Here is a 14,455-nt window from a genome sequence, read left to right on the forward strand (position 1 = left end):
GTTTTGCGGGTACTATTTAAGGAAGCTACATTACAACAGGATTCACTGTTACACTTCAACTCTTCTCCTACTCTCTTTCTATCTATCCCTCTTCTCTCTCTTTCTTTAGGCCTAAATCAATAAGATTACATGGTTACACTTGTTCAACTCTTCTCCTACTCTATCCACCCTTCACTTCTTTCTCTTTTTATAGCCATCCCTCTCTTCTCTCTCCATCTCTTTATCCTCACCCACCTCCCTCTCCATCTGTATGTGCTCATCCTTTTCTTTCTATCCTCTTCTCTCTCCATCTAAAAGAGTGTGTTTGTTGAGGGTGGTGGCTGCTGCGTAATATTTGGCTCTGGAAAAAAAAGAGATTAAATGACAGAAAGGAGAGGATTACATATTTTCAGGCTTTTCTGGTGAAGAGTTCCTGCCCCCCTCCCGTGGACTGTGTATTTATCCACCAGTGTTTTAATTAGTGCGTGTGTATATTGTTCTCTGGGTGACTGTTTAGTCATAGTAGAGCTCTCCATTTTGTAAATTGATGTTAAAGGTCCTTCTCAATATCAATCAACTCATTTCTGGGTAACAATTAAAATACCTTACTGTGATTGTTTTCAATTAAAATTGCCCCCCAACAATTTGTGGGGAGGGGAAAACTAGCTTTTATTGGCAGAGAGGTTTGGAATTCTCTTTCTTATTAGTCTATTAACTAATTAGAGCTTGGTGATGTCACCAGTCAGGCCAAAACTCCATCCCACCAAAACAGGTTGAAATATATATTTTTAAACAGCTCTTACACTAAAAGGACATTAACATAATTTTCACAGTATTATTCCAACCTCATAGTTTGGAAATAAATATAAAATAGGAAAATCTAGTTTTTGACCGCACTGGGCCCTTAACAGTCTATTGATTTTTCTAGGATGGATCTCTCTCTTTTTTCACCTCCTCTCTCACGTACACTCTCTCTCTCTCTGTTACATGACATTCTCTCTCTCTCTCTCTCTCTGTTACATGACATTCTCTCCATCTCCCTCCATCTGAGTGCTGACACAGTCCTTGGCATGGCTTTGGGGACTTTAACCTCTTTACGTCTCTATACGAGTGTGTGTTTATATACTTGGCCCTTAGCAGTGAGATATTGAGGGCTGTGCTCTACTTGCTCGGGGCCTGGTAAACCACCCTAAATGATTAATTAGAGACACATACTCCTCTCCGGGATGCGTCCAAGTCGGTGCTATTGTGACCTCTGGGGCTGATGTGCTCCACTGCAGGCCCGCTAAAGGCTCATCATTTATCTGTACACTTAACAAGACAGAGAAACTGGAGGAGTTTGTTATCTCTAGCTTAGAAATTGGCTTTCATACTTTGATCTCTATTTCTCACGGTCTCTCTCGTTCTCTTTCATGTTTTTTTTCATGTTTTCTTGTTTCTTTTCTTGTTTCTGGTTCTCTTTTTTGTTTTGTTTTGTTTCTTGTTTTCTTCCTCATTCTCTCTGCTGGAACATTGTCAAAGAAAGTGTGCTTCCCAGGAGGGATGACTCCCTGACACACGGTCACACACACACGTCCTAACCCTCTGTCACTTCAGTGTTTAGCCGGATTATATGGAAATACAAGTGGTGATTCTCTCCACTCATACACAGGGGAGTGGGCAAGAGGAGAGCAGTTCAGTGGTACATAAATACCATAAACACTCTTCCATCATATGGTACAGTCTGTGGATATCCTGTCCTGTGTTACCCGCATTCACTATGTGTGTTTAGTGTATACACTGCAGGTCAGGGCATGTAGCAGTAACCCAGGTATGTTTAACTTCTGGAGCCCAGCCCTATATTAGCCCAGCCCAGGGGTTGACCTGGTTTACTAGTACGTGTGTGTGAGTGCTCGTTGAGTGTAAAACCAAAGGTAAAGCTGCTGCAGGACCATAAATGTAATCAGAATTCCTTTGTCTTTGACATTTGCCTAAAGTCTGATAAGAGCAGGACTCCGGGTGTTTTCTATGGTGCCGTGCAGGACACACGCACACACACACACACACACACAGAGCGAGCGAGAGAGAGAGAGAGTGTTTCTCCCTGAAGTGTGTGCTGATTTGCAGAACGCAGAGCGAATCAGTTTGGTTGGGTCTGGGATCTGGTCAAAACCGGTTCTGCTCAAATCAACTCATCAACTTCACACTAAACTGGATTATTCTATTCAGATATACGCTTGGGGGCGTGGTTACAAACTCAGACCAGCAACCAACGGAATATTTCCCGTCCTTAAATTGTTATTTAATCATACCAGGCGAGTCTGTGACAGTGCTTGACTTGGACTGAAATAGGTTCCGATACTAATTTTGTGTGCCGGTACTGTTTATATTTAGGCGCAGGAACTCCATAGTACTTTTTCACTAATATTCTATAAGAGGAACACGAGCTCAAGCAGTAAAACATTTTAAAGTAGCGGTACTTACTCCGCTGAGCTCCTGTCCAAGTCGAGCATCGGTCTGGGGACCTCTTTTCATTCACAGTGCTAGCCAGGCTAAGAGGCAGCACAGCAGGCAGAACCGTTCAAAACAATCACCAGACAAACAGTAGGCTAGTAGACAGTGGAGTTAGAACAGGCGTGGGTGGGAAGTGGGAGAAGAGGAGAGGAAGACTAGTAGCCCAGAGGGGGATAAATACACGACAGGAATCAATGATTTATATATACACCCAACCAGAACAATCACCAGACAGACAGTCTCGGACATCAAAACATTTAAAAGTCCTATTTTTCAGGTCTTTGTGGTAGCGCTGTAGCAGATGGAGGGAGCAGTGTTCTGAACTGCTAAATGGTTGATATATTGTTATACAGGTTGAGTAGGCTTGCATCACATTTATTCTGTGCTGTGATTTGCAAGGCCACGGGTTGACAGAATGATGCGGTGAGCCTGGCCTCTCCAGTGTTTTAGGAGGCTGTGCTATAAATGACCAAGGATAGGCTAGTTTGTATCACACTCAACACTGTGGAGGGTATAAACCCTGTCTGGCCCTGCAGTCCACAGACAACCCCTATACCCATAGTAGTCCATTAGCACTTCATGTAGATTGGAAAGAGTTGGGAAGCTCTGCTATACACTACAGTAAGCAAAATGGTAATATCTCCACCTTGCCCTCTGATCTGCTATGTGGAATTCTCAGTGTCAGATTCAAGTATGGATACTGTAGGTGGCTGGTTGTGTATGAACCAGAGGTGTGGTACCGCAACAGTGTTACTGTCAAGGCTGTGGGTAACTAGTGAAAGGAGTCAGGCGCAGGAGAGCTGAGATGCGTGGACAAGGTATTTAATTCAGGAAAACACCAGTAAAAACACAATACTATGGTGCTGGAAAAATACCGATACCACGAAATAAACTGGCGTAACAACAAAACCCGGCAGTAATAATCCCAGCCGCCAGTAACAGCCTGAACAATAAAACAAACACACACACAAACATGGGGGAAACCAGAGGGTTGAATAATGAGCATTTAATGGGGGAATTGAAACCAGGTGTGTAAAAAAACAAATGGAAAATGAAAAGTGGATCAGTGATGGCTAGAAGGCCGATGACGTCGACCGCCAAACGCTGCTCGAACAAGGAGAGGGACTGACTCCGGCGTGACAGTTACTTAACTCAGAGTACCTGTGATGTCGTAGATCGTAGTGATTAGGCTGTCGGGTAATGCTGTAGTAGAATGGCTGGCGGGGTCATGACGGGTCCACTGTGAGGTCAGTTCCTGTGAGCGACGGCTCGGGGGGTCGTTTTTAACGTCTCATCTCTTTACCAAATCTGTTTATTTGAATCCCACCAATCTCATTGTGACTTTCTCTCTCTCACACTCTCTCTCTCACACACACACACACACACACACACACACACAAATGGTTAAGAATGCGTGTGCTGCAGTCTGATGTGGGTCAGAATGGATAGCCTATTCATCTTAGAGTGGTGTGTGAATATTCATTTCTATGGGAACAAAATAGATTTGAATGCAGAATGGTTGATGTATGATTTGATGTTAAAAGTCCTATCTGGGTTAGATCAGACAGGCTATAGGCTATAACCCACATAATACAAACGGGTCAAGACGGCCCCTCTCATCCACTGACTCTCACCCTGTCTTTCTTTGCAACTCTCCATCCATCTCTACTTTTACATTTTGTTGTGTTACAAGTTGAGATAAAAATAGATTTAATTGTCTTTTTTTGTTTGTCAACGACCTACACAAAATACTCTGCTGGCGTGGAATCGCCCTTCTACTGATAGGACAGATCCATGCTAGCTAGGGCTAGGCTTATTAAATGGGTTTGACAATCTCAAGTAGCCTACGTCCTATTACCACTTGGTCATGAATTTCACACCAACTGAAGCCTCTTTTAGAAAGGTTTATCTCCAGACAATTACTTTGTTTCTGGCTTTTCTTCTGTTCTGATTTGTACGTTTTTATGACAATCCAGTACATCGATGCCAGTGTGTGTTGTCCCTCAGCTGAGGTCATACTGTGATTTCCTGTACTGAGACGTTGTTCTGGTGGGTGTGTGACTGTGTGTGTGTGACTGTGGGGAAACACGCTAGGCTGAGCAGCTCTAGCCTACATAGAACACACAACTAACAACTATCTCTCGCCAGGCAGTGTGTCTGCCTCATCATGGGTTGTTGTTACAGTGTGTCTGCCTCATCATGGGTTGTTGTTACAGTGTGTCTGCCTCATCATGGGTTGTGTTGCAGTGTGTCTGCCTCATCATGGGTTGTTGTGTTGCAGTGTGCCTGCCTCATCATGGGTTGTTGTGTTGCTGTGTGTCTGCCTCATCATGGGTTGTTGTGTTGCAGTGTGTCTGCCTGCCTCATCATGGGTTGTTGTGTTGCAGTGTGTCTGCCTGCCTCATCATGGGTTGTTGTGTTGCAGTGTGTCTGCCTGCCTCATCATGGGTTGTTGTGTTGCAGTGTGTCTGCCTGCCTCATCATGGGTTATTGTGTTGCAGTGTGTCTGCCTGCCTCATCATGGGTTGTCGTGTTGCAGTGTGTCTGCCTGCCTCATCATGGGTTGTCGTGTTGCAGTGTGTCTGCCTGCCTCATCATGGGTTGTTGTGTTGCAGTGTGTCTGCCTGCCTCATCATGGGTTATTGTGTTGCAGTGTGTCTGCCTGCCTCATCATGGGTTATTGTGTTGCAGTGTGTCTGCCTGCCTCATCATGGGTTGTCGTGTTGCAGTGTGTCTGCCTGCCTCATCATGGGTTGTTGTGTTGCAGTGTGAGATGCATTATTTTTCAGGGAGAGGGCACATGCTGGTGTGTGTGTGTGTATGCGCCCATCTGCACAACACATGTGAAATTGTAGTCTGACTGGCTTTAATACCAGCCCGGTTCAGAGGATAAATACTGACCTGGGTTCAGCATTGACCCGGGGACAGTCAACACAACACATCCCATATGTACATTTGTAGCATATGGTTGTGTTATGTGGTGTCTGTGTCTGTTCTCTTTCTCAGACTGTACGTGTTTGGAATACTGACTGAGACTCCAAAAAAATGTTAGTTACCATACTTGAATCCCCCCATCTTCCAGATTAGATGAGGTGGGCAGGATGTGGTGTGTACTGTGTCTGTGTGTGATAGATGGGATAGATGGGAGTCATGTAAGGGTCAGCTAATTCTCTGGCCATGCTGACTCGATAATGTGTGTGTGGGTGTAGGTTCTGACCCAGGCAGAATAGCCTGGTTACTGACTGGTGGGGCCATCTGTGTGCTGGGCTTGAGTGGTGGGCTTGAGAGAGAGAGAGAAATGGAAGTGTGTGTGGTGCGACGTGTGAACCAGTAGGCTAAAGCTGCTGTTGCCTGCTTTATTAATTTCATCAGTTACTGTTGGACATGAGAAGGGGCCCTGACTCTGCCCTGTAAATTATAGATGAGGACAAGCTGGCTGCCAAGGTAACCGTGTAGTTATATAGTCAGGTTACATCCAGTCCAGTTGTACGTACTGCAGGCATCTCAGGTTGGTTTATTACGTAATCATCCTCTGTCCCTGTAGTTAACAGTCAAAGACGTTTCTGCATCAGAGGCTGCGCCTGTAAACCCAGAGGCTACCAGCTGCCCTAGCCACTCAGTAGAGCCATTCAAGTCTGCAGAGAGAGGAGACTTGGAGCTCTCTTTCATGCGTCTTTTGTCCTCTCCTCCTATCCAGTTATTTTTCTCAATGCCGGAATGGGTTAGAGGGCGCACAAACTCACACGTGCACACAGGCACACGGCTACGCAAGAATGTAGACACACACACACACACACACACACACACACAGAGACAGTCCTAGAAATGGAGCTTGTGTTTACATTACAAGAGATGAGATTATGATGACAGTGTATTACCGTGTGATAAAACAATTACCACTCAATAAAATGATCAATATCTATCTTACTAACTATACGTTGCTATGAGATTCACCATAAACTTGGCTGAGCTCATACTGTCCTATCATACGTACATGAGTCATTTACTGTAGTGTAAATTGAATTGAAAACATTCTCTTTGAAGTGACATTCTCAATATCTTACATGTTTCTCTCTCTCTCTCTGTGTGTGTCTGTGTGTGTGTGTGTGTGTGTGTGTGTGTCCAGGCGGAGCGCGGCAGCGATGGGAACAACATCCTCAGCCTCCCGGTACCGATGCGGCGGGGGGGCTCAGAGTCCAACCTGGTGTCTGACGGGGGCGTGGGCCTGGACTTCACTAAGGGCCGTCTGGCCATCGACAGCCTGCAGCAGAAGATACTCAAGGTGAGTGTGTGTGTTGCGTGCGCGCGCGTGTGAGAGAGCGCGCGAGAGCATTGGCCCATCTGTGTGTTAGTCTCTGTGTTGACTCGTTGACCTCCCCCAAGGTGACAGAGCAGATCAAGGTGGAACAGACAGCCAGGGACCAGAACGTGGCAGAGTACCTCAAACTGGTCAACAACGCTGACAAGCAGCAGGTGGCACGCATACGCCAGGTCAGTCCAATTACATCCCACTGATTTCTCCTTTTATGTTGCTACATAACTGCATCTGCCAAGTGCGCTGAATGTTTACAAGCCTCTTTTTAAAGAAAATGCAGCAATTCTAGCAGGATCTTTAATTTGGCCCTTTGCCTCTCCTGTGGGTCTGCCAGGTGTTTGAGAAGAAGAACCAGAAGTCTGCCCACAGCATCGCCCAGCTGCAGAGGAAGCTGGAGCAGTACCACCGTCGTATGAAGGAGGAGGCCAACGGGGCCAAGCACCTGCCCAGGGATGCCCGGGGGGAGGGGGGCAAGGAGGGCCAAAAGGACGGCAGCCTGCGGGACGTCAGCTCGGCCAGCGCGCGCAACCCGGCAATGGACAAGGTCAAGACCATCGGCCCCGGGGTCTCCCTCTCGCCTCCCTTCTTCTTCAACAAGTCGCGGGAGTTCGCCAACCTCATCCGCAACAAGTTCGGCAGCGCCGACAACATCGCCCACATGAAGAGCTCCATGGAGACGGGGGCGGGGCTCCAGGCGGAAGGCGGGGCCCGGGCGCTGAGCGGCAGCGCCACCACAATTGCCAAGGCCAAGTATCCCAGCGACGACGAATGTTCCATAGGGACCTCTGTGTCGGCAGACTCCAACGGGAACCCGGCGGGGGGGTCGGGGTTGGGGTCAGGGGGTGGGCCGGGGAGGTCGGACTCTCAGGGGAGGCTGGGGGAGGTGCTGGAGGAGGTCAGGGAGATTAGGGAGGCCCAGGCACAGCTGGCCGAGGACATGGAGTCACTGAAAAGACAGTTCAAGAGCGACTACAGCTTCATCACACAGACACTGCAGGAGGAGAGATATAGGTTGGTGCAGACACAATGGCATACACACACACACACACACACACACACACACACACACACACACGCACAAATCAATACAGCAAGCAAAAACACACCCTCATTTCTGGTTATAAAAGAACCTAATCTTTCAGACACTTCTCCCCATGAGTCTTCCTCCATGCAGACGCACCAACAACATCCTCCATGCAGACGCACCAACAACATCCTCCATGCTGACGCACCAACAACATCCTCCATGCAGACGCACCAACAACATCCTCCATGCTGACGCACCTACAACATCCTCCATGCAGACGCACCAACAACATCCTCCATGCAGACGCACCAACAACATCCTCCATGCAGACGCACCAACAACATCCTCCATGCAGACGCACCAACAACATCCTCCATGCAGACGCACCAACAACATCCTCCATGCAGACGCACCAACAACATCCTCCATGCAGACGCACCAACAACATCCTCCATGCAGACGCACCAACAACATCCTCCATGCAGACGCACCAACAACATCCTCCATGCAGACGCACCAACAACATCCTCCATGCAGACGCACCAACAACATCCTCCATGCAGACGCACCAACAACATCCTCCATGCAGACGCACCAACAACATCCTCCATGCAGACGCACCAACAACATCCTCCATGCAGACGCACCAACAACATCCTCCATGCAGACGCACCAACAACATCCTCCATGCAGACGCACCAACAACATCCTCCATGCAGACGCACCAACAACATCCTCCATGCAGACGCACCAACAACATCCTCCATGCTGACGCACCAACAACATCCTCCATGCTGACGCACCAACAACATCCTCCATGCTGACGCACCAACAACATCCTCCATGCTGACGCACCAACAACATCCTCCATGCAGACGCACCAACAACATCCTCCATGCAGACGCACCAACAACATCCTCCATGCAGACGCACCAACAACATCCTCCATGCAGACGCACCAACAACATCCTCCATGCAGACGCACCAACAACATCCTCCATGCAGACGCACCAACAACATCCTCCATGCAGACGCACCAACAACATCCTCCATGCAGACGCACCAACAACATCCTCCATGCAGACGCACCAACAACATCCTCCATGCAGACGCACCAACAACATCCTCCACCATCGTTCTAGCTGTTTCACTTTATGATTATCTAGGCCTGCTTCACTATTTCCCACCTTGAACCATCATCTTGTTTTTAATATTGTTGGCTGTTGATACTGTCAACTTAGGCGTGTTGATACATCAGCCCTATGTAGAAAATGCTTCACACACCACAAACAGAGAACACACACACACATTGGTGAAGGAAGAGATGGACACACAGGTTTGCTTTGGAATTGAAGCTGTGCATTCAATATTAAGACTCATCATTCTCTCTCCCCTTCTCTCTCTCTACCTAATAGGTTTGAGCGGTTAGAGGACCAGTTAAATGACCTGACAGAGTTGCACCAGCATGAGACCAGTAACCTGAAGCAGGAGCTGGCCAGCATCGAGGAGAAGGTGGCTTACCAGGCCTACGAGAGAGCTAGGGACATCCAGGTATGTACACACACAGACACACACATCTACAAACATGCCCTCTACAAACATGCCCCTTACACATCTATCTAAGCTGGATATGGTCAGTAACTTTAATCCTGAGTGTCAAATGTTAACTGAATGCGTGTGTTTTTCTGTGTTTACAGGAGGCTCTGGAGTCGTGTCAGACGCGTGTCTCTAAGCTGGAGCTCCAGCAGCAGCAGCAGCAGACGGTACAGGTGGAGAACACAGACGCCAAGGTGCTGCTGGGGAAATGCATCAACATCATGCTGGCCATCGTCACGGTGATCCTGGTGTGCGTTTCCACGGCGGCCAAGTTCACCGCGCCCCTCCTGCGGAGCCGCGTGCACCTGGCTTTCACCTGCATGGGTTTGTCCCTACTGGTGGTCATCTGGAAGAACTGGGAGCACCTGCAGTGTGCCCTGGAACGCATGCTCCTCCCACACTGAGCTAGACTCCTCCCATGTTAAGCTAGGCTCCACCCAGTCTGAGTTTGTCCCCCTCACAATGTGGGTTTGGCGCCTCCCACACTGAGTTTGGAACTTTGGAACTCTGTGATGTTGTCATAGCGATAGATTAAATGGGGCGGTGTTTACAATGTAGCCTTACACCCCAACACCCTCGTGTCTCTCCTCCTCTCTGTCTTTTGGAGTTTGGACAGAACTCCTTGAGGGAAATTGTTTCCAAACGATGCCAGTGTGCCACTACAGTACAAATTACAGGAAAGAAGACATCTGGGACTGACCAATCAGATGATGGCTACAGAGGAAGCAGGACCAGGCACATACAGTATTATTGTGGACACTGATCTTTGTGTGGTTGTCAATCTCAATAGGACATTGAACTGGACTATGCAGGTCATAAGCTTTTGTATAACCTTTAAGAAAAACAACGGGTCCGCCGATTGGTTCCTCGTCTTTTGCGGAGTCGTACTTGCGTCACCTTTATTACACTAACACACTGACAGTATTAAAAACTAATTCTCCCAGAAGACCCCTGCTTCTAATCCACACACACTCTCACTCCCATCCCCCATGATACACATTCATCCACACACACACGGAGAGGAATGTGACTTGTGTGTCTGTGTATGTACAGGGGGTGGGGGTGTTTTCCATGTGAGAGAGCTTTGTCTGTGTGTACCTGTACTGTCAAGTGATGAAATGTTTTATAATTGGAAAAAAAAGACAGGACAATTTAATTTTTTAAGTGTAATATTTTATTAATTGTTCTCTCGTGTGTGTGCCTGTGTGTGCCTGTGTGTGCCTGTGCCTGTGAAGGGTGGTTCATTTTTTTACTAAGGAATGTGTACTGGTATACGGGTTTGTGGATAAATGGTGTCTTATGTACTTTATATAGTCTATTAACAGATGCAGTGGAACTGCCACGGGTCTAGTATATAAGGGGTGAATTCACCCCAAGAGTTATGTGTTCTCTCTCCCATAGGAATTACATAGACTGACCCTTTAGCCGCTAACATGCTAACTGCGAGTGATCTCATCTGGCAGTCTGATGGACCTGGGGGGAAGTAACCTCAGATGTGATTCATCCTTTAATATTGATGATAATGTCATTTTCGTGAAATAGGAATTAAGCGCTGTTCAGAATGGGCTGAACAAAGGAATTGACTAATACCAAATGTTTCAGACAGATTTGAACACTACGTTTTATGCGTTTTCTCTGAAATGTTTAATATTTTTTGCCTTTTTACAATGAGAACCGAACAAAATTAACGTTCTAAATGCCTTTGATGCTATTGTCTGATTGGAGGGGTAGGTGGGAAGTGAGCGATGCAGCTCTGGCCCCACCCACTCTGTAAGCTACTTATCACTGTGATGATGATGATGATGATAGTGGCCAGGCCTGATGCCTTTTCAATGCAGCTTCTGTGTTAAACCTGATATTTTCTGTGCTTTGGTCTCTGTCTCTTTAAAAAGCCAAATTTGGGTCTATGTGGCTGCCTGGCACCTTGTGTAATATGTCATGTCCTGAACCATTGATATTTACACTGTCCATTGGTTACTCAAGAGTTCTGGCTCTATCCCAATTCCTGAATCTATTCCCTGTGTCTGGAGAGAGAGCCATATCCCAGATTCACAGCCCAGGGCCTATGATTCCAGTGTCTAGATTCCGTTATGTTATCACCTGGCAGTAGCATTGCACGCTGTTGGGTTTAATCCGGTTATGGTTTTCCAAAACGAGAACAAAAATAAATTCTCTTTTTCTAGAAACATTGAGTCTTTTTATCATAGAGCTCTTCTCATCGTATCCTCTGAAGATTCATCAGAGTATTTCTGCCCTGAACTGATCTCTTGATCCGGTCATCAATTATACTTTATCTACTAGAGATGATGATGCAAAGAGTGAGGGCTCTGCACAGAAGGTGACGTTATTAACCTTTTAATCTGTTTGTCAATATGTTCTGTGTAGATTCATGGCTGTGGGGAGATGTTTTAGGTTGGGGGTGCTGTTGACAGGGGTGGGGAAGTATTTTTCTGTGCTCGTACAGTGCTGTCGACAGGAGTAATAAATGACACATTTTCGATTACACACACACACAGTGCATTCAAAGTATTCAGACCCTTTGACTTTTCCCACATTTTGTTTTACGCTACAGCCTTATTTTAAAATATATTAAATTGTCAAATTTGTCTCAAGCTACACACAATACCCCATAATGACAAAGAGAAAATAGGTTTTCAAATGTATTCAAAATAAAAAAACGAATCTTATTTACTTAAGTATACAGACCCTCTCCTATGAGACTAGAAATTGAGCTCCGGTGCATCCTGTTTCCATTGATCATCCTTGAGATGTTTCTACAACTTCATTGGAGTCCACCTGTGGTAAATTCAATTGATTGGACATGATTTGGAAAGGCACACACCTGTCTATATAAGGTCCCACAGTTGACAGTGCATGTCAAATCAAACTTTTTTTATTTCACCTTTATTTAACCAGGTAGGCAAGTTGAGAGAAAAAAAATCAAGCCATAAGGTCAAAGGAATTGTACGTAGAGTGGCGAGACAGAATTGTGGCAAGACACAGATCTGGGGAAGGGTATCAAAAAATGTCTGCAGCATTGAAGGTCCCCAAGAAGACAGTGGCCTCCATCGTTTTTAAATGGAAGAAGTTTGGAACAACCAAGACACTTCCTAGAACTGGCCACTCGGCCAAACTGCGCTATCGGGGGAGAAGTGTCTTGGTCATGGAAGTGACCAAGAACCTGATGGTCACTCTGACAGAGCTCCAGAGTTCCTCTGTGAAGATGGTTGTCCTTCTGGAAGGTTCTCCCATCTCTGCAGCACTCCACCAATCAGGACTTTGTGGTAGAGTGACCAGATGGAAGCCACTCCTCAGTAAATGGCACATGATAGCCCACTTGGAGTTTGCCAAAAAGCACCTAAAGACTCTCAGACCATGAGAAACAAGATTATCTGGTCTGATGAAACCAAGATTGAACTCTGGCCTGAATACCAAGCGTCACGTCTGGAGGAAACCTGGCGCCATCCCAGCATCATGCTGTAGGGATGTTTTTCAGAGGCAGGGACTGGGAGACTAGTCAGGATTGAGGGTAAAGATGAACAGAGCAAAGTACAGAGATCCTTCATGAAAACCTGCTTAGGACCTCAGACTGGGGTGACGATTCACCTTCCAACAGGACAATGACCCTAAGCACACAGCCAAGACAACGCAGGTGTGGCTTCAGGATAAGTCTCTGAATGTCCTTGAGTGGCCCGGACTTGAACCCGATCGAACATCTCTGGAGAGACCTTACAATGGCTGTGCAGCGACGTTCCCTATCCAACCTGACCGAGCTTGAGAGGATCTGCAGAGTAGAATGGAAGAAACTCCCCAAATAGAGGTATGCCAAGCTTGTAGCATCATACCAAATAAGACATGGCTGTAATCTGCAAAAGGTCCTTCAGCAAAGTACTTAATAAAGGGTCTGACTACTTATATAAATGTGATATTTCAGTGTTTATTTTTTATAAATTTGCTAACATTTCTAAAAACATGTTTTTGCTTTGTCATTATTGGGTAGTGTGTGTGTGGATTGGGGGGGGGCAATTTAATCAATTTTAGAATAAGGCAGTAATGTAACAATGTGGAAAGTCAAGGGGTCTGAATACTTACCCTCAGCACTCCTCTCTATCTTATGAACCAAATAGCACTGTACACCATTTTGCAACAAACCACTAGTCTGAATGTTATTGTGAAGAAGCAGTGACCAGTGGCATTTGTTTAGCTTAAATCTAGTGACATTAATAATGTGAACATGTTCTGCATACAGGGTGTTCAAACGATCTTGGGCATCATTCTTGTTTTATCCAATTCCCCCTGGGCAAACTTCATTATTTAGCTTGTACTCCAGTGCGTTTTGAAGTACCCTGTTTCTGCCAACTCCCATCAACTAGCTGGCAGCAGCTCCCAAGGTCTGGGAACTGGGAGCTTCATTAAAGGCCCAGTGCAGCCACAAATGAGATTTTTCTGTGTTTTAAATATTTCTACACTGAGGTTGGGATAAAACTGCAATGATAATTCCCTTTTAGTGTAAGAGCTGTTTGAAAAGACTGCCTGAAATTTCTGCCTGTTTTGGTGGGATGGAGTTTTGGCAATTGGTTAATAGAGCAATAAGAAATAGTTCCAAACCTCACTGCCAATTACAGCTAATTTGACATTTTTACCTCTCCAATCGGACCACTCCCAGACAATCCTGGCAAAATGATTGCTTGAGAAACGGCTCTTTACCAAGAAGCTTTCTTTTTGACCATTGTTTTAAATAAATAAAAAATGAGTGAGGTAGTTGTTACACAAACGATTTGATATTGAGATAAATATAGCTGCATTGGCCCTTTAAACCATCTGCGCTGTGCCACTGCGGCTCAGTGTGTATGTGCTACCACTTAGTGGTGAGTCTACAGTAATGCAGCAGAATTATGGTGCAATTCAACAACACAACCCTAGGGTGATGTTAAACACTTTGATCGTCGCTGGATCCACAAGCTGTACCTTTCCCCACTTTAACTCAGACCTGCATAATTATACTCAACAAAAATATAAAGGCAACATGTAAAGTGTTGGTACCA

General features: G+C 46.1%; 1 protein-coding gene across 2 annotated transcripts in view; it reads left to right on the top strand.

Annotated features, from left to right (window-relative positions):
- Positions 1-11,596, top strand: part of LOC112217024 (transmembrane and coiled-coil domain protein 3) — a 36,790-nt gene extending 25,194 nt beyond the window's left edge. For both annotated transcript variants that reach the window (XM_042300355.1, XM_024377244.2), the window contains exons 2-6: positions 6,599-6,754; positions 6,856-6,963; positions 7,122-7,798; positions 9,230-9,365; positions 9,512-11,596. In XM_042300355.1, coding sequence (XP_042156289.1) covers positions 6,599-6,754; positions 6,856-6,963; positions 7,122-7,798; positions 9,230-9,365; positions 9,512-9,814 — 1,380 coding nt within the window. In that variant the 3' untranslated portion in view covers positions 9,815-11,596. The remainder of the gene's footprint in view (positions 1-6,598; positions 6,755-6,855; positions 6,964-7,121; positions 7,799-9,229; positions 9,366-9,511) is intronic.
- Positions 11,597-14,455: the final 2,859 nt, after the last annotated feature.

This window comes from Oncorhynchus tshawytscha, linkage group LG17, assembly GCF_018296145.1.
Source record: "Oncorhynchus tshawytscha isolate Ot180627B linkage group LG17, Otsh_v2.0, whole genome shotgun sequence".
NCBI lineage: Eukaryota > Metazoa > Chordata > Actinopteri > Salmoniformes > Salmonidae > Oncorhynchus > Oncorhynchus tshawytscha.